Source organism: Gossypium hirsutum, chromosome D13 (genome assembly GCF_007990345.1).
Source record: "Gossypium hirsutum isolate 1008001.06 chromosome D13, Gossypium_hirsutum_v2.1, whole genome shotgun sequence".
Taxonomy (NCBI): Eukaryota; Viridiplantae; Streptophyta; class Magnoliopsida; order Malvales; family Malvaceae; genus Gossypium; species Gossypium hirsutum.
Window position 1 is genome coordinate 3,938,302 of NC_053449.1, and position 18,930 is coordinate 3,957,231.

The 18,930-nt window shown below is 33.4% G+C and overlaps 2 protein-coding genes across 2 annotated transcripts; one reads left to right on the top strand and one right to left on the bottom strand.

The window, feature by feature from the left end:
- Nucleotides 1-392: 392 nt before the first annotated feature.
- LOC107942868 (peptidyl-prolyl cis-trans isomerase CYP40) lies at nucleotides 393-4,644 on the top strand. Its single transcript, XM_016876599.2, has 9 exons — nucleotides 393-1,056; nucleotides 1,953-2,453; nucleotides 2,922-3,009; nucleotides 3,119-3,171; nucleotides 3,353-3,457; nucleotides 3,692-3,767; nucleotides 3,946-3,983; nucleotides 4,073-4,136; nucleotides 4,228-4,644. The coding sequence occupies exons 1-9, from the start codon at nucleotides 823-825 to the stop codon at nucleotides 4,242-4,244; spliced, it is 1,176 nt and encodes a 391-aa protein (XP_016732088.2). The 5' UTR covers nucleotides 393-822; the 3' UTR covers nucleotides 4,245-4,644.
- Nucleotides 4,645-4,807: 163 nt separating this feature from the next.
- LOC107942869 (E3 ubiquitin-protein ligase RNF170) lies at nucleotides 4,808-7,457 on the bottom strand. The gene is made up of 5 exons (XM_041110017.1): nucleotides 7,235-7,457; nucleotides 5,873-6,069; nucleotides 5,637-5,738; nucleotides 5,413-5,464; nucleotides 4,808-5,327 (listed from the first exon to the last, which is right to left on the bottom strand). Exons 1-5 carry the CDS (start codon nucleotides 7,380-7,382, stop codon nucleotides 5,182-5,184), a joined length of 645 nt encoding a protein of 214 aa, XP_040965951.1. The 5' UTR covers nucleotides 7,383-7,457; the 3' UTR covers nucleotides 4,808-5,181.
- Between the last annotated feature and the right edge of the window lie 11,473 nt (nucleotides 7,458-18,930).

Genomic DNA, 18,930 nt, shown 5'->3' on the forward strand with positions numbered 1-18,930 from the left:
AATAATTAGAGATAATAGCTATTTGAACATATTAGTGCCATTATTTTTAAGAAAACATTTTTTAGAGCTTTAATGTTAAAACAGACTAAATTGAAATATTAATTTTTAGGGAAGACCCAAATTTAATTTTTTTTATTGAATCGAGTGGTTAAAATGGATTAGATTGACACATTATATTTTAAGAGGAGTTAGACATAGAATTAAACATGTAATTAAGTGGAATATGATTTAATTATTAAAAAAGACACAGAAAAAGCCAAAAATGTGGCAGCTTAACCAAACATCTTACATTGACATATTAACAAACACGTTGTGCGCAACATTAAGGTTATTTAACCAATCAATTATAAGTTGATTATCTGAAGCTGACAATTTTGGTGTAGGGTTTGATGAATTAAAAATCTATCAACAAAATCAAAAACAAAATCCCAAGATTTGTCTTTGCGTACAAAGTACAATACAAAGCAGAATCTCTCAATCATGGCTGACATCTCTCCGTATGCTGCCTGTCTTATGAGGTGTAAAAACAATCAAATCATTTATAGAAGGCAATCAATGCCCCCTGAAAGAAAAGGAAAGACATAAAAAAGGGGTTATTGTTCAATTATTTTATACACAAAAAAGAAAAAAATAAGCAGTGAGAGAGAGAAGGGGGAGCAGCAGACCAGTGCCTCGCCGAAACTTCAAAGAGTCACAGACCCCAATTTTTTTAATGGATAATAAATAAATTAAAAAAGAGAAAATAGTGGGACTAGGGTTTTACGGATGGAAGTCCCTAGAGAGAAAGAGTAGGTAATTTTTTTTATTTATATATGTGTATGTATGTATAGGTACAAAAGAGAGAAAGAAAGGAAAGAAAAGGGAGATTATTATAGTATGAGTATGATGAGGAGGCAACGATGTTATTTGCATATAAGCATTGGAGAGGAGCTTGAAGGAAGGATAATAGTGGAACTGTTCAATGATGTAGTACCCAAAACTGCAGAGAATTTTAGGGCTCTTTGCACTGGTGAAAAGGGCATTGGCCCTAACACTGCTGTTCCTCTCCACTACAAGGTCCCTTCTTCTCTTTCTCTCCCTTTTTGTTTTACCTTGTTGTAAGGATTTTGCTTTCTGGGTCTTTGTTGGTTTTGCTTATGGTTGTATGAAATGGCTTTTGTGCCTTTGAACTTGTCCGAAGTCATGGGATTTTCTTTTCTTTGTGTTCTTGGAATGAAAGATTGATTTTTTTTTTCCTGATGTTGTATATAAGTAATTCATGCTGATTATTTGTTGTCAACTTGAATCTTCTTGTTGTTGTTACTTGTTTCCTGATTTTGCTGATGGATCTTTTGAACAAGAATATCTGGAATCACTTGGAATTTTGTTTTGGTTGTTTACTTGTGTCAATCTCCAAGTTTATGAGGTTTTTCTGTGATTGTTTCTTCATTCTATACTAAAAGCTTCAATCTTTTTGATCATCCTCAACATTCCTTGACATCAGTTTCTGGCAACCAGCATGTCATTAAGGTTCAATTGTTCTCATCTTTTTTGCTTTAGTAATGCCATGTTAACTCATCTTTAATCAGATGGAAGAAAGTAGAGATGTCATCTAACTTTTTGTGATGCTACCAATGGTTTGTCTATGAAATGCTCTTACGCCGTAGTGCTGGTTTTGAGACCTAGAAATAGAAAAACTTAGGGGGTACTTGCTTTGACTTAAATCATATTCATGATCTTGATTTTAATTTCCATTTTCCAGAAAAGTTATTCCATATTCATTCTTGGACTCAAACAATATGATATAAGCCTGTACTTTTGATCTTCAAAAATTGGATATGTCATTGTAATGCAAGTAGCATATTGCATAAAATGTGTATGAATAGGAATTTCAATGTTAAGAGATCATGCATGACTTTGGATGGGAATTTTATTTTTGTTGGGATTGAACGATATATGTGTTTTCATTTCAGGGAGGTCGTTTTCATCGGGTTATTAAAGGATTTATGGTACAAGGTGGAGATATATCTGCTGGAGATGGTACTGGAGGAGAGTCAATTTACGGTTTGAAATTCGAAGATGAAAATTTTGATATGAAACATGAAAGGAAAGGGATGTTATCAATGGCGAATGCTGGTCCTAACACAAACGGTTCTCAGTTCTTCATCACTACAACTCGCACTTCTCATTTAGATGGGAAACATGTTGTATTTGGCAAGGTTGTCAAAGGAATGGGAGTCGTTCGTTCAATTGAACACGTAACAACTGGTGAAGGTGATTGTCCCACCGTCGATGTTACAATTGTCGATTGTGGAGAAATCCCAGAGGGGGCAGATGATGCGATATCCAATTTTTTCAATGACGGTGATGCTTATGCCGATTGGCCAGCTGACCTCGATGAGAGCCCTGATGAGCTCTCTTGGTGGATGACTGCTGTGGAATCTATCAAGGCTTTTGGAAATGAACATTATAAGGTAATGGGATTATGCATGCTTATGTTATGTGCCTTGGCGTAGGATCTAGTCACAAGTCTAGACGAGAAAGAATTCTTGCTTCGACCTATGGTTACTCAAAAGGCAGATTCGTCGTTGACTGAACCCCCTCTCAAAATAACGTTTTTTTTATAGAATAATTGCTTATCTCTTTATTTCATATAGATCGTTAATAACAAAGAAAAGAGTCCTAATAGAATTCTTAACTTAGAGTTTATGAAGGAAATAAAAACTTAATATAATAGAGAAAATAAGTAAAACTAAAACTCTTAATAAAACCTGATATAATAAATAAATAAAATTAAAAACTCCTATTGCAATAAAAGCATCCACATCAGTTTATTAGTGCAGTAACGGGTTAAATACCACATAGCAGTTGCGCGCAACCTTCTTGTTTAACGCGAAATTTCAAGATGGTCTCTTTTTGTGCTAACGGATGTCCTTTAATAGAAACAAGACTACAAGATGGCACTCAGAAAATACCGAAAGGCTCTACGCTACTTAGATATCTGCTGGGAGAAAGACGGGATCGATGAAGGTGATGTCTATTTTCTTTTGGTCTACACGGTATCTTCTTTCACTTTTTAAGTAGTATGAATCCTAACGCACCATGGTCGGTCTATGTATATTATGTTGTGGCTCTGCAGAGAAGACTTCAAGTTTGCGGAAGACAAAATCTCAGATATTCACAAATAGCTCTGTAAGCTTCATTCTTCACTCTTTGACTGAATCCATCAATTGTTGGGCACTATATTTACTTTCTAAATACCATGTTAGAAAATATAACTTTATTCTTATCTTGTCCGCCAACTTGTAATTTGGACTGATGGTAGTCATCTTACATTTTTTTTTCTAATACTTGGTAAGTTATGTTGCTTTAGGCTTGTAAACTGAAACTAGGGGATCTTAAAGGTGCACTGTTGGACACAGAGTTTGCTATGCGTGATGGAGAAAACAATGTGAAAGCCTTGTTTCGCCAAGGCCAGGTTAGTATCTCTCCTTGGTAATAGTTTTTGATCCCTTGGATGCTGTCGGCTTTGGTGTGTACTTGGTCTGAGTTTATCATCTGTCAAGGGAAAAAAAATGTTTAGATGCATAACCATAGACCTTCCTTAGAAGCTACCTTTACGGGTTTGCTACTTGGTTATGTTCTTTATGCTCTGCACTTTTGGTCCATTCAAGCACATTACGGTCCTAATGATTTCCAATACTTTCTGCAGGCAAACATGGCACTTAATGATGTTGATGCTGCTGGTGAAAGCTTCAAGAAAGCTTTGCAATTGGAGCCAAATGATGGTTAGTGGTGAACCTTGATTTGGCTACAATCGTATCATTACCCTTTTTTTGAACTTTTTGAATGCGAAATGGGATTGACTAGATCAAGGCAGCTTGTATCGTTATGTTGTTGATGTTGTTAATTTGTGGAACTTCTTGAGACTTTTTTTCACGACTTCTGCAATATATTGTATTTCAGGTGGTATAAAGAAAGAGCTTGCTGCTGCTATGAAAAAGGTTAGCAAATAAAATCGAATTACTCCTATCTTGTAGCATTACATATTTTACAAAACAAATCTGTTTATGCAATAAAACTTGGTGAGCAGATCAATGATCGGCGCAATGAGGAGAGGAGGCGATACCGTAAGATGTTCCAATCAGACACCACTGGTACGTTGTGTCTGTCGGCTCTTTGGCATGCTTTTATTCTTTTCATGTCTTGAGATGGATATCTGATGTTATCTGGAAATGCGCAATGCAGGTGCAGATAACCAATGATAGTTAAGAGCTTCAATTGTCTTTTTTGCCATTTCGTATTGAGATAGTGTTGCTTGGTTCAGGCTTTCTTGATTAGGATCTCTTTACCTAGGTATGGGTTTTCCAGCTAATGAAAATCGCAGACGAATAATGAAAACCGTAGCCCTTTATCGTAGGTGTCATGTTGATTTAACTAAATCTTCCTCGGGTTTCAACGGAAGCAGAGGAAGAATTCCAGCAAAATTCAAACTGTACAAAAATCCGAGGCTTGAACCAATTCTTGATTCTAATGAGGCTTTTCATACATAGGAAATTTAGACCCAGACTGCTCAATTCCCCTTTTGTCTTTCTTACAAAATTTGGTATAAAATGTAGAATCTTGACTTGGTATGAAAAGTTTATAAAGCCTGCTGTTCTTTTAGCACTTGTTAAGGCCTGCTTCTATTCTTTTAGCACTTATTCAGGTCATTTGGGTTAGGTTCAAGTTAGACGAGTTTGGGCAAACTGATAATTTTTTTTTAATGTTCAATCGAATTCGAGTTGGAATCGAAATTTTCAAGTAAATTTTAGACGTACACCTTGGATAATAATGAACATTTAAGACCTTATATAACTAATATAATCATACAAGGTCGAAAAGCAGCTTGCCTACTATCAACGTTTTTATATACACTTCTACATACACATACCAAAACAATGAAAACAGCTGCCACACAAAACGCAACACGAATAGTGCCCCCGTTACATACATACATACATACATTCATTCATACATACCTACATACATACGTACATACATACATACATGCTACTCAATCACATTCACAGTCAGAAGTCTGAAACCACATTCCTCTTCTGTACAAAACCTAGTGTAGCCTTCTTCACACATGATTCATATTTACAGCTATTCAGGAACGGCAAGGGGAAGGGCATAAACATGTGTTACCGATCATAGAAACTAAGTTCCTTCCTGTAAAAGTTCAACAGTTGCTACCTGCCTCACACGTCGCATAAGTCGCCTTCTGCGATAGATGCCGACCAAACGCAGGATGAGTACCAGAGTAATGGCGGAAAAATCAAACACTCTTCCGATTCCAACGCCCCCTGCAAACATCATATCCTAATGTAACAATAATCATCAAATCGTCTCCTATGGATGATAAGGTGTCTCAATTTTAAAAGAGGATACCTGTTGGAAGGAAATCAAAAGGTGTGGCTCTGTAGATGATACTTAATACCATCTGCAAACATGACAGATAGAAGAAAAGAGTTTTAAAAAGCAGTAAAAACAGTCATGAAGCTTGTTTTAGTGACATGACCAACTCATTCAACGTAAATACACATGATGCCTCTCTCAACCGATACATTTACAGAAGAAAAAGAAATTTCTGGTAAATATTGAATCAGCTTAACTGCAAAAAGGCGCATCTCAGCAATATATGTGTCATTTGCATCAGGATCCATCAATCCTTGGAATATTTTCTTCATGAAGAATGGTAACTGACGTAGTTTCTGCTAAGAAGAGAAGGAAAAAAATGTTAGTGGCCTGCTTGCAACTGAACAAAACATTCACATAATGTGGCGAAAAATAAACAACAAAATCACTTTGCAAACTCAGCCTATTAAAGGCTAAAGACTAGCAGAAATACCTGAATGTATCCGAGCGCACCTCCTACAAAGAGAAGGTTATACCTCTGTACGCTTTTAAGTACCTGAGTAACATCTTGGTCCTGTTGTTGTTGCAGCGATGCCTCGGGCATCAAGTTAACAATCTTGCAAGCACACATGGGGCACTTGCATGGCATGGATGCTGATGAATAGTTCCAGAATTGCAAAATGCAACTGCCTGCCAAAACCAGAAAGGAGTGGGAACAAGTTGAAAGAACCGATTTGAGGAAAGTTGATTCAAGATCATATATGTATGTCGTTCGGGAGTATTTATGGACAAATAACTCAACCCTTTACTCCAAAAGCAAGTCTGAGTTCGCTATAGCAATAACTACGTCAAATGAACAAGCTTTTGGTAGAAGAATGACAGCAATGTCAAACACAGAACGCAGCAGCAACTCAGTCAAATACAAACAGCGCAAACGCCAAACTCTGTGACACCTCCCCTCCCTCTTATGATCCGTAAGTTGAGGTAAATTTCTAGCATCTAATCATGTCCACATGATTGAATGTCAATCCCATTAAGTTACAAGGACTCGAATGTATCTGACACCAGCATGGTTAGAATTTTTAAAAATTTTCCGTGTATTTGAAAGATCTTGGAGGCCAATGGTCATATCTTTATATCCATATGTCTAAAAATGTGTCGAACGCGGATGCTTCAAGAAGAAATGAAGAGTCCAAGCAACAGAACCAATATATATAAAGAAAAGGAAACAAATCCTCGCTGAAAATGCTCGTACAGTGTAACTTATACGAGAAAGAAATATGCAGGCAAAGATCCCATAAAAAGCGTCCACCTTCTCTATAATTCTTTAAAAAGTTTTTTTTTTAAAAAAAAAAAAAAGAGAGAAAGCAATGAGGCAAAGGAAACTTGTTTCCTAGTAGCACGGATTCTTTTCTTCAAGCAATGTACCACCTAATTCATGCCGCAAACAGGACATCAGCCCATAAATAATATGATAGCAAATTTAATATTCGAGCTCGAAATTTTAAGATCACATAATGTCTATACTATGTATGTATTTTCTCCGAATTTTATCTTGGTTTAAGTCTTCTCATGCATGTCATGTCCGATGATTATTAGTTTGGAAGTTTGTTTGAGAATGGTTTCCTACAGATAGCTTCCTATGAATTCAAGATGTTAAGTAATATGAGAAAAACTCTGATGAAAAAAAAATGTATATATATATATTCACGAATCTTAATTCATGCTTGCAACTAAAATTTGAACATCACTTGCAAATTTCATGGCACAGACCCTATTTCCTTTGAAAATTTTCTCAAGGACCAAACCTAAGACATGTAACATCCAAATAAAAAGGAGGAAATAGAAGAATTACCACAATACCAATGGCCACAATTTGATCGACAAGGAACGGTGAAAGAACCAAAGCAAATTGGGCAGCAATCATCATCAGGAGGCGTTTCGGTAAACCTCTTATTCCCTCTAGATTCCTCAACGTTTCTTTCTTTTACCTCTGTTTCCATTATCCCTCTTTTCTTTCTTTCTTTTCTTTTTCTTTTTCTTTCGTTTTTCTTTTTCTTTCCGCTTTCAAAATGTATTGCGCAAGATATTTTCCATCACTTTCTCAGGAAAATGCGGCGTGCTAAATGTAAGAAGTGTAAAAATGTAAAATGCGTGCCCCTCCATAGATATATTCCCGAGTTTCCGCTTAGAATCGCGTAATAACTGTTTTGGCCTTTCGGTAGCCAATGCCAAATCTGCTCTTTCTTTTCCATTATTTTTTAGTATTTGCATAATACAATCCTTTGGTGGATTTTTGACATAAATTTAAGAAAGATTCTGGTATGGTCCATTAATGATGCTTTGATAAGCATGGTTTAATGATATGGTCAATTTTTTATACAATTGCTTAAAAGAAATCATAATTCTTCCAGACCCTTAAATAGAAGGATAAACGGAGTTCAGCACGCTCAAATTTATGTCATCCTACATTGACAATAATGTGAATGCTAATATATATACTATATACTATATGATATATATTAGTTTTTGTTTGTTTACCTCATCTATGAGTAGCACGCAATGCTCGAAAAATGGAGTGTCTCCAATTTACCTCATCAAAGGTAGTTGTTTAGACTCTCCCTTTCATGAAGCACATGTGGAGCCTCATCAAATCCACGTTAGTCCTTTTGCTTCTCTTCCCCACCTAGCTAGAAAGGATATCTTGTATCTCATAAGATAGATCACAACAAGTCCAAGTGCCAAGATTTGGTGCCAAGGCAGTCAACCTTGCTTATAAATTCCCTTCATTATCCTTAAAAGAGGGCTTTCTTCTACTTCAGAAACTTTTCTTCTTAATGATGGATTTTTAATCTATCTTCTTATTGAGTGGCTTTCAGCACTTTACCACCGTATGAACAACCATTCTCCATCATCTTCTTTAGGCCTCAACAATTTATGCAATGAACATTGATGACATGACTCATTCTGAAGTGACCATCCCCCAAAATCCTATTGCAATCACTAATCCCACCACCCAACACACTAGCCAAACCAACAATCCCCAACTGACATGCCTTTACTACGATACATACGAAATTTGTACCACCAGCGAATTAGGTATCACACTCTATCCCCCCTCCCCAAATATACGTGTGATATCAACTTCCAGTGAAACTCTAATAAAATGAAAAAACAAATATTTGGGATAAATATTAATTTTATACATGAATTTTTGTAATGTCTCAAAAATTCTAAAATGACATGTGACATAATTTCGGGCTTGAATATCGATGAGAAAATTTATAGAATGACTCAGATGAGACTTTTATGAAAGAAATTTAACATTGGAGATAGAAGCAGGTTAAAAGAATTGCTAAAGTGAAAATATAACAAAAAAGACCAAATTGCAAATTTTGAAAACTACGAGGACTAATGTATACAATTATCCGAATATGAGAATATTAATTATTATGGATTATTTGACATGAAATGGATTATAATGTGATTTTGTGTGATGAAAATCACTTTTGGGACTAAATTGGAAATTTTGAATAGTACAAGGATTAAATTGTAATTTTTTCATTTTTGTTGGAAAAAGAGTTAAAGTGAGATTTTCATTACTCATGGAGTTATAATAAAGATTTATGATGAATTATGAACTTAAGTTTATCTATGTTAGGGATCGACCCGATTAAGCAACAAGTAAAAATAGCGGAATAAATTGAGAAATTGAACACACAAATTTAACATAGAAAACCTTCTCCAAAGAGGATAAAAAACCACGGGCAAAGATAATTTTATTATAATGGCAAAAGAATGAAGAGTACAAAAGATTGAGATAAAAAACTAAACCTCGAAAACCCGAAAATAAAGAACCCTCAAAACGTAAACACAAAATTCTCTAAATGTGTTATGAGTTCTAATATCTAATGGGTGTATTTTTACTAAGGTTGTAAAAGAGCCTATTTATAGGCTAAATTCATATGTCAAATAATAATAAAATAATCTAAACTAATCAGTATTTGACTGAAACAAATGAACAGAGTTTAACTAAAAGATTATTTCTCAAATTTGACTGAAAATAGGAGTCATACTTAACAAATCTCCACCTTGACTCATATTTCCACAACGCCATCTTTGCCAAAGCCCGCTACGAGCCTATCTTGAACTATGCAGGGAATTAATTGAGTCAAATCTGTGCTTAGAAACTGTAAGACTTCTAGCCTTCGACTTGTACACTACCAAATCAAAACTAACCCGAGTCTGATTTTCACGAACACAGTGCCCTAACTTTTCAAAACCTGCATCCAAAAGAGAACCTCTCTTCAACGAAACGATCATACATTTTTCCCTCCTATGACCAAGTTGCCTCCGCTCCAAACGAGTTGACTTCGACTCTGTAACGGATGAGGGACATCCAATTTCACCGGTCACTGTAGAACCTTCCAGAATATAAAGACTGCCAGTTCTTTTACCTTTTAACAAAACGAGAGCTCTACGAGATACTTTAATACCGCTCTACTCGATGTTGATTTTGCATCATTTCAAGTCTAAAATACTCAAGGAGATGGGATTCTTTCGTAAATCAGGTACATACCTGACATCTGAGAGTGTCCTAATTGTCCCATTGTGTGTCCTGATTTTAACAGTTCCAATACCAACTACCTTACTAGATGAATCGTTTCCCATACACACAACTCCACCTTCAACCGAACTGTATGTGGTGAACCATTCTCTATTGGGACACATGTAGAAAGAACATCCCGAATCTAGGATCCACTCAGATGTGAGCTTGGAGTTATCGCTCGTTGACACTAACAAGAAATCATCACCCCTTTCATCGGCTAAATTAGCACCAGCTACATCTTCCTCGTTACTCTCAGCAGCTCTTTTATTTCGCAGTTTATAACAATATGCTTTGACGTGACCTAACTTTTTACAATAGAGACACCTTTTGTCTCGTTTCTTTGATGCTATCAAAACGGAAGCTTGCCTATCTGCCTTGCTATCCAAATGAAACTCATTGTCGAGTTTGTCTCTACTCAACAAATAACCCTTCACATCTTCGAACGAGATTTTGTCTCTGCCACAAATTAGGGTCTCCCTGAAAGACTTGTATGAAGGGGGTAAAGAGCACAATAATAGCATAGCTTGATCTTCATCATCAATATGAACCTCAATATTCTTTAAATCATTTAAAAGAGTAATGAATTGACTGATGTGATCTCTAAGAAGCTCACATTCGTTCATGCGAAACGTAAATAGACGTTGTTTCAACACTAAACGGTTAGCCAGAGACTTAGTCGCATAAAGAGTTTCTAACCTTTTCCACAAGGCGGATGAGGTCTTCTCCATCAATACCTCCTGCAATACCGTATTCGCGAGGCACAACTGGATTGCAGACAAGGCCTTTTGATCAAGCTCTTCCCATTCTGTTTTATTTAGATTCTCAGGCTTTTTCCCGGTAACAACCTTTTTCAAACCGGATTGAACTAGAATTGCCATCATCCGAACTTGCCACAGATTGAAATTTGTCTCACCATCGAACTTCTCAATTTCAAACCTTATTGTTGTAATATCTGAATGGGCTGATCTTTGAACTAGCTCTGATACCACTTGTTAGGGATCGACCCGATTAAGCAACAAGTAAAAATAACTTAATAAATTGAGAAATTGAACACACAAATTTAACGTGGAAAAACTCCTCCAAAGAGGATAAAAAACCACGGGCAAAGATAATTTTATTATAATGGCAAAAGAATGAAAAATACAAAAGATGGAGATAAAAAACTAAACCCCGAAAACCCAAAAACAAAGAACCCTCAAAACGTAAACACAAAATTCTCTAAATGTGTTATGAGTTCTAATATCTAATGAGTGTATTTTTACTAATGTTGTAAAAGAGCCTATTTATAGGCTAAATTCATATGTCAAATAATAATAAAATAATCTAAACTAATTAGTATTTGACTGAAACAAATGAACAGAGTTTAACTAAAAGATTATTTCTCAAATTTGACTGAAAATAGGAGTCATACTTAACAGTCTAAGTATTGAATTTTGAGAAGAAGTCTCTAAAAACTCAAAAGAGACAAAATGATAATTTTGTCGAAAAAGGATAATTTAGTCAATTCTCAAGGCTTCAATAATGGAAATAATATTTAAATATGATATTTGGTATATTGAACTATTTCGAATCGTTTGTACCTATTAATGGAAATGAGCTTCAAATTGGCATAAAATGGACTTGAAAGATGTAAACATGCGCTCAAAGCCCATTATTGGTATTTTAAAGATGAAAAAGAAACCCATCAACTCATTCTCTTCTTCTCTAACGATAGCAACAAAAAACATGGAAGCTTCCACTTACTTCTTACATTTACTTACTTATTTCATTAATCTCTCTCAAAATTTCCATTATCCACATTAAGATTTTGATAAAATCTCTATAAAAACTACCTCCTAAACTCATTATCATCATCATCATCATCATCATCATCATCATCATCATCATCATCATCATCAATTTTACCAATTTCAGCTTAGAGTTTATGGAGCTTTTGTGAGAGAAGATGAAGCTAGAGTAAGAAAGCTTTAACAATAGTAAAAAATGGTTTTCTACACCTCCATTAATTGATATTTGTTGAGAAATTATGTGAAAAAGCTTAGAAAAAGTTTATATTAATTATAGGTTTATGGAAAATGAGAAAACAGTGATCAATGGAATAAAACTTGTGGAGGCTTGATTTAGTGTTGTAAAGCTTCCATTAAATATCATGGATACTCATCCTTTTCCTAAGTTATTAAGCTTAGGGTTATAAAGTAATATTGTAATAAAGTGTTTAATTTTGTTAGTAATAATGTGAAATTCTATGGCATGATGTGTATAATAAAACTCTAAAATGTGGAAGAAAAATTATGAGTGGCCATATGATGTTTTGTTAATTAACTATGAGAAATTGAATTCTTGAGTGTCATGGAAAAATTCTAGGCATGTTATGGTATTAGTGAACATATATGAACCTTATCACTAATATGAAAAGATTGAATAATGGCATTATGGCTAAATTATGTTAAAATGTAAAATGTTACTTAATTTTGACAATAGTTGATACAAGCTAAAATGTGGAAATGGCCATAATATGACAAAGGAAAATTGAACACTGGAAATTTTTATAAGGCCTAATTAACAATATGAAATGAAATGTATATGTGAAGACATTTGGGTGCCTAAAAGTAGTGTTAGGCAAAGGATTTGTCTACCTACGTTATGAGCTCTGAAAATTGAAATAAAAGATTCTAAGCAACTGTAAATCATGTTTATAACTAAAATGAATATACCTATATTATGAGAAATGAAAATGACTACTAATTTTTGTTTTAATGGCGTAAGCCATGTAAATTTCATTGATTTCTGTTAAAATAGCACAAGTCACGTGATCTTTACTGAATTATGGTTTAGTGACAAATTTCATGGGAAATTTGTACTAAAATTGAAAATTAAAATGAAATAGAAAACTGTACTAAAACTTATAATGATCTGATATGAAATCTTCTAATAAACTGAATTAATAAAAAAAATCCCTAGTAGCTTAGTGAGTTAGTTAGGATATGATTGACATGCTAATTGGGGACTTCTGTTACTTCTGATAGGAGATGCAGTTTCGACCATGGTTTAGCCTTCGGGCATAGTACTTTTGTTATTAGTACTTTAGTAGTTATGATACTAGCACTTCTGTGCTTCTGTTATTGGCACTTTGGTGTGATCTTATTTTTATCTTCGGACACTAACACTACAATGTTTCTATTATTACGATGTGTTGGTTGGTTAGTCTTGAGTATTTAAGCTTTGTCCCTAATTCTACTCAGGGTGTAATTAATTACAAACTGATTAATGAGATGGACCATGAACACAAGAAAATGAGTACCAATGATGGTTATACATGATAAAAAGCTAATAAGCTATATGAATTGTAAATAATCGAATGGAAATATAAGCCACTAAGAAAATGGTGTAAATGAACGACTTAACAAATTGTGGTATGATTGAAAGCCTGAATGCGTTATTAAGGTGAGTTAATAATTGTGTAAGATCTTAAGATGAAAATTGAAATTGAAAGGTAAAATTCATAAATGAATCAAATTTAAAAACAAGAGTATATGCATAATAAAAATGGTTAATAAATCATCAAGCTATAAGTTGAGGCTTAACTTGAAAATTCACATGAAATGGTTAAATTAATAACAATGTGGCTTAAATAAACTTAAAAACGATGATTCATCTAAAGGGCTCAAGGTCATTAAAGACTTAGGATAAAGTTTGATTATCCTTATTACTTATTGAGCTTTATAGCTCACGTGTTAATTGTTTAAACCGCGTAGGTACAAACTTGTCGAGAAGTTGCTATGATAGCTAGGGAGCATCGCATCACCCGATGATCCTATAAGGTTGTTATTTTTAAATGTTAAAGTGAAATTTGTATTATATTAGTGGGATGTATACTAAGTCTTGTGATGAATATAAAGATTGTAATGTGAATGACATGTACTTAGGGCATCAACGTGTATAAAAATGTTTATTTCATATGTCAAATAGTGCTTGAAACTTGGGTCATAATGCAGTGATTGAAGGCATCATAAATTAGCTAAAGTTCAAGAATGTGCAAAATTGTAAATAGTTTCAATACCGCTTGAACGGCAGCGTAACGAAATTAATATTAACTACATTAATGCTTGAGAAGTGACTTGAGCTACCTGAGCAACTCCTTGGCAGAAAAAAGAACTAATAACTCCAATACCACCTAGGTGGGAGCTATTGATGCTTGGGTGGCAACTTAACGTACTTTTACTCTTTTTGGTTTTACTTATTTTCTTATAAATTCTTTAAGGGTTTAAGTAACCTTTAACAAATTAAGTAACATTCATATATTTTACAAATTACCTAGTTCTTTTGTTTTAATTGGCACTATAATATTTTTTTCTACTTTGTTTTGAAAGCATAAAACTTATTTTGAATAGAATTTCAATAATTTTTTTATTATTTTATAGAAAAAAATTATTTTATCATTTATTTTCTTAAACAAAGTATTGGTTTTGCTTCGAAAATGGCCCGTTAGTGTCTCATATACGTATCAGCCATCGGAACGGGCGAGGGACGTTACAACTTTAGTCTAATGTGCAATTTGATACATAAACTTTGTTTTGGTGCAATTATACACATGAAACATGAATTGTGGTTCATATATATACATGAAACTTTGATTTTGCTTAACTATACACATTTAAAGAAATAGAAAAATACATTTATTTTCATATTGGATTAATATAATTATTTGTATGCAATATAACAACATAAAATTGTACTAATTCGATAATGTTATTAGTAATTTGTGAAAATTGAATCAAATCAAAATTTCATATATAAAATCGTAAAAAATCAAAGTTCACATATGACATTACATATTGAATCAAAATTAATATATAATTTTAATATTTATCAATAAATATTTAAATATTAAACTTCTGAGTAATATAACATTCTTCAAAACTGATAGAAACGAACTATATACAATTTAATTTTTATATAATTTAATATCAAAATAAACAAGCATCTAAATTAGATGTATATTAAAATAAATATTACTTGTTTATTTCTTAAAGATTGCATATTTAAGTTTTATATGTTGTAATATATAATATTAAAAAATAAAAGAAGAATATCATATTATAAAATTAAAAGAAAGGATTGGCATGTGAAGGTAATGTTTACTTCACATACAGCGAATATGGCTGCAGATTCAGTGGCAGCATTAGGAAGAAATATTCCTCTTGGTTTGAGAATTTATGATGTTCCCCCAAGATGACCGAGATAGAGATTTTACAAGATAGTGTTGATGTCCGACATAATTCCTGTTATGACTAAATGCATTTAACTTCCTTATCTACCAAAAACAAATTAAAAAAAGGAGACGGGTTAGCTTCTTATAATATAAGGAAACCCAATTTTTTGTTTAAACTCTTTTAAATATTAAATCGAATTTTGAATTTACGATAACGAATTTTTTATTTTTATTTATCAAATATATTTTTTAACTTTTAAAAATAAAAAATGAAAAATAGAAAATATTTTCAAAAGTCAAAAGGAGCCTTAAATTTTACTTTTTTAAGTATAAAAAACGAAAATCTTAAATTTTATGGAAATACAAGGACCAACTGTGGATTTTGACCAATCAAAATTTTCTTTTAAAAGAAAGGAGAAAGTAACCATAAAGAAATGTGAATGACTTTTGAGAAAATGTCAAAATAAACCTCTAAATTTCCTTTATTTTTCAGTTTCTAAAAATTGTTGCCTACCAACGTTTGAAAAGGTTATTAATTTGGCAGTTTCACACTCTTCCTTTCCTTATAAATTCCCTGTCTGCTCATCCTCCAATTGCATCAAACAAACACCCAAGTTTCATACACTTTCTTTTGGGTCTTTAAAACTTGACTGTTTTTCCAAAAATGGGTTTCACATTTGCTCATCAAAGACTTGTTTTGGTGCTTGTTGCTTCTTCCATGGTGGGAGTAAGCTTAGCAAACAAGGAATGGGGGATCCCAAAACTCGCATTTTGGTGTCAACTACACTGATTGGTCACTCAAAAATGGTCCCTTCTACATCAATGATACTCTAGGTAACTAAGACAATCCCAAACCTTCTTATTTCTAAAGTGTTTTTGGTTAAATTTTGATATCGTTCCCGCTGCTATACTCAAATTTTATCTTTAGTCTTTATATTTTAATTTTACATAATTTGGTCATCTATTTCTATACTACTATTAGCTAGTTCAAACAGTATTGTTAACTAATTCGGACTATAAAATACAGGGACTTTTCTAAATTTGAGCATAGCAGGGACCAAAATCATAATTTGACATTTTTCTAAATTTGAGCATTGCTTATGTTGACAATTTTTTTGTAGTGTTGGGAGGGATACTTTAAAAAAAAAACAATTAACATAAACTATTTAAATTAAATAATGATATTATAAAAACCTGAAATGATACACCAGAAACTTCCTCAAGACAGACAGAGCCAAGTCACTTTCTCGCAAATCCCCATTGAACCCTCCAATTAAGCAAAGCCATTTCATATTTCAATCCAATTGCCGTACAAAATTTACAAATTAAAATGCAAAAAGTAATAAAAAAATACACAGCCCAAGCTCCAAAATGCAAGAAATTCCATTTAAAATATGAGCCTAATTTAGATTCCACTTTAAAAACTTAAATCTACTTCGTTTTTAATTTTGTAATATAGTATATTCACTACAAGAAAAATATGAATTGTCAACATTAAAATTTATTGCTAAATATTGTATTACCGTTACTAAGATTTTATTGTAACAGCAAAAAAATCATTGCAAGGTCGTTGTGTATATCTCTATCGTATAAAATATGCACAACGGTTTTACAAATTAAAAAGTTGTTTTAATTATATATATCGCAACGACTTTTTTCGTTTTAAAATATATATATTTTTTGTAACGACTTAATTTATTTGTCTAAAAATATTTTAGTTATTATAAAATTTGTTATAATACCATTAACACAACCATAATACTTTAGTTAGAAAAACTATTACGTAACAATAATATGTTGGCCATGTTGACATTTTTCTAAAAATAAGATGCTAACATGGACTATAAAATGCAGGGACTTTTCTAAATTTGACCATAGCAGGGACCAAAATCATAATTTGACATTTTTCTAAATTTGAGCATTGCTTATGTTGACAACTTTCTGTAGTGTAGGGAGGGATATTTTAAAAAAAAACAATTAACATAAACTATTTGAACTAATTAATGATATTATAAAAATAGATGGATTAAATTCTAAATTTGAGGGACCAAAATTATAATTTAACCGCTTTTTTCTTTACTAGCATTGCTCAATGTTTGTAATTTTTGAGCAGTATTCAAATATGATCCACCAAGCAACACCACATTTCCTCACAGCGTCTACTTGCTACCCCACTTAAAGAGCTTCCTCAACTGCGACTTAAGAAAAGCTAAGATGATTGCCAACCCAACTCAGGGAAGTGGTAATGGGTTCGAGTTCGTGTTGAAAAAGTGGAAGCCCTACTATTTTGCTTGCGGTGAACGTAATGGCTTCCATTGCAAGGTTGGCCTCATGAAATTCGCCATAGTATCGCCGCTCCGTCGCCGCCATTGATGGATCACTTAAGCCTTCAGGGTAGATGCAGTGCCTGTGTTTTTTCTTTCACTACCATTTTTGTTCACGATAACGTGTTGAATGTTGAGCCTCTCTTTTTTAATATTGTTCAATAAGTTAGAGGTTTGGGACCTTAGGGTTCAACTCTGGCCATGTTATTTTGTCTTTTTGCAGTAATTTGTGATTTCTTTTTTACAAAGAAATACCATGTTTTGTGTTTTGTTAACATCTTGTTTTGGTTTCAATTTATTTCGTTTGGGGATGTTTCATTTGTGTCTTGCAACATTCTTGACTTCACCCCATGTATGAGCTAACATTGATCCAAACGCTTGGAATTGGGTCTAATCGAAAATGTCAAGACCATTGACACTTATTTTGAGCAATGGTTAGAGCTTTCATCAAGTCTGTAGATAATACAGATTCAAACTCTTCCTCATTTGATATTGGACCATTTTACCATTAAAGGCCCATTTCCAAATTTGTTTACGGAAATGAGTAAATTTTTTCATTATTTACTGGAAATGGCTGATTTTAGTAAACCGCGTCCACGTAAGAGCGTTTTTGGGAGAAATTTCAGCAAAACGCGTCCTTGGAGAGCGATTTTGCCATGTCAGCACAAAATGTGCCTACGTGGACGCGCTTTGCTGACGTTACAAAATCGCTCCCCCAGGGACATGTTTTAGCCTGTGTTTTTTTCCCCAACAACTATTTGATTTTTTGACCGTTGGGGGTCCAACGGTAAAAAAAAAAATCCTATAAAACCCCCTCCTATTTTTTCACACATTATTTCTTCAATTTTCTCTAAAATTTCTCTCTAAATTTCTCAAAGCTCTCTTTAATTTTGGCAAAAAAGCTCACTTTAATTTTTTTTTGAATTGATATTTTTTTAATAATTTCAAAAATATTTGATCGTGTTAACAATGACCGGGGAATTAATTCGTCTCGATCATAAACATATCTCTGTTGAACAAATGAAAATGGTAAGGGTTAATTTTAATTTTTCAATATTATTTAATATTTTTTCATTTATGTAATTTTAATTAATTTTTATTTTATAATTTTTTATAACATTCTGTAGATCGGGTGTTACAATACTATATTCGTAATATGCCTGGTCCTCCATCACCGCTGATAGAGAATTACTTGCAGGAAATGAGTTTCTGGCGCATGGCCACTATAGGCTGGAGGTGCAAGTTGGACCCGAAACTCATCAGCGCGTTGATAGAGAGGTGGAGACCCAAGATGCACACATTCTATCTTCCATGCGGAGAGTGTACCATCACTTTGAAGGACGTATAGTTACAATTGAGATTGCCGATGGATGGGTCCGCACTCACCGAGTCCGTTCAATCTGCTG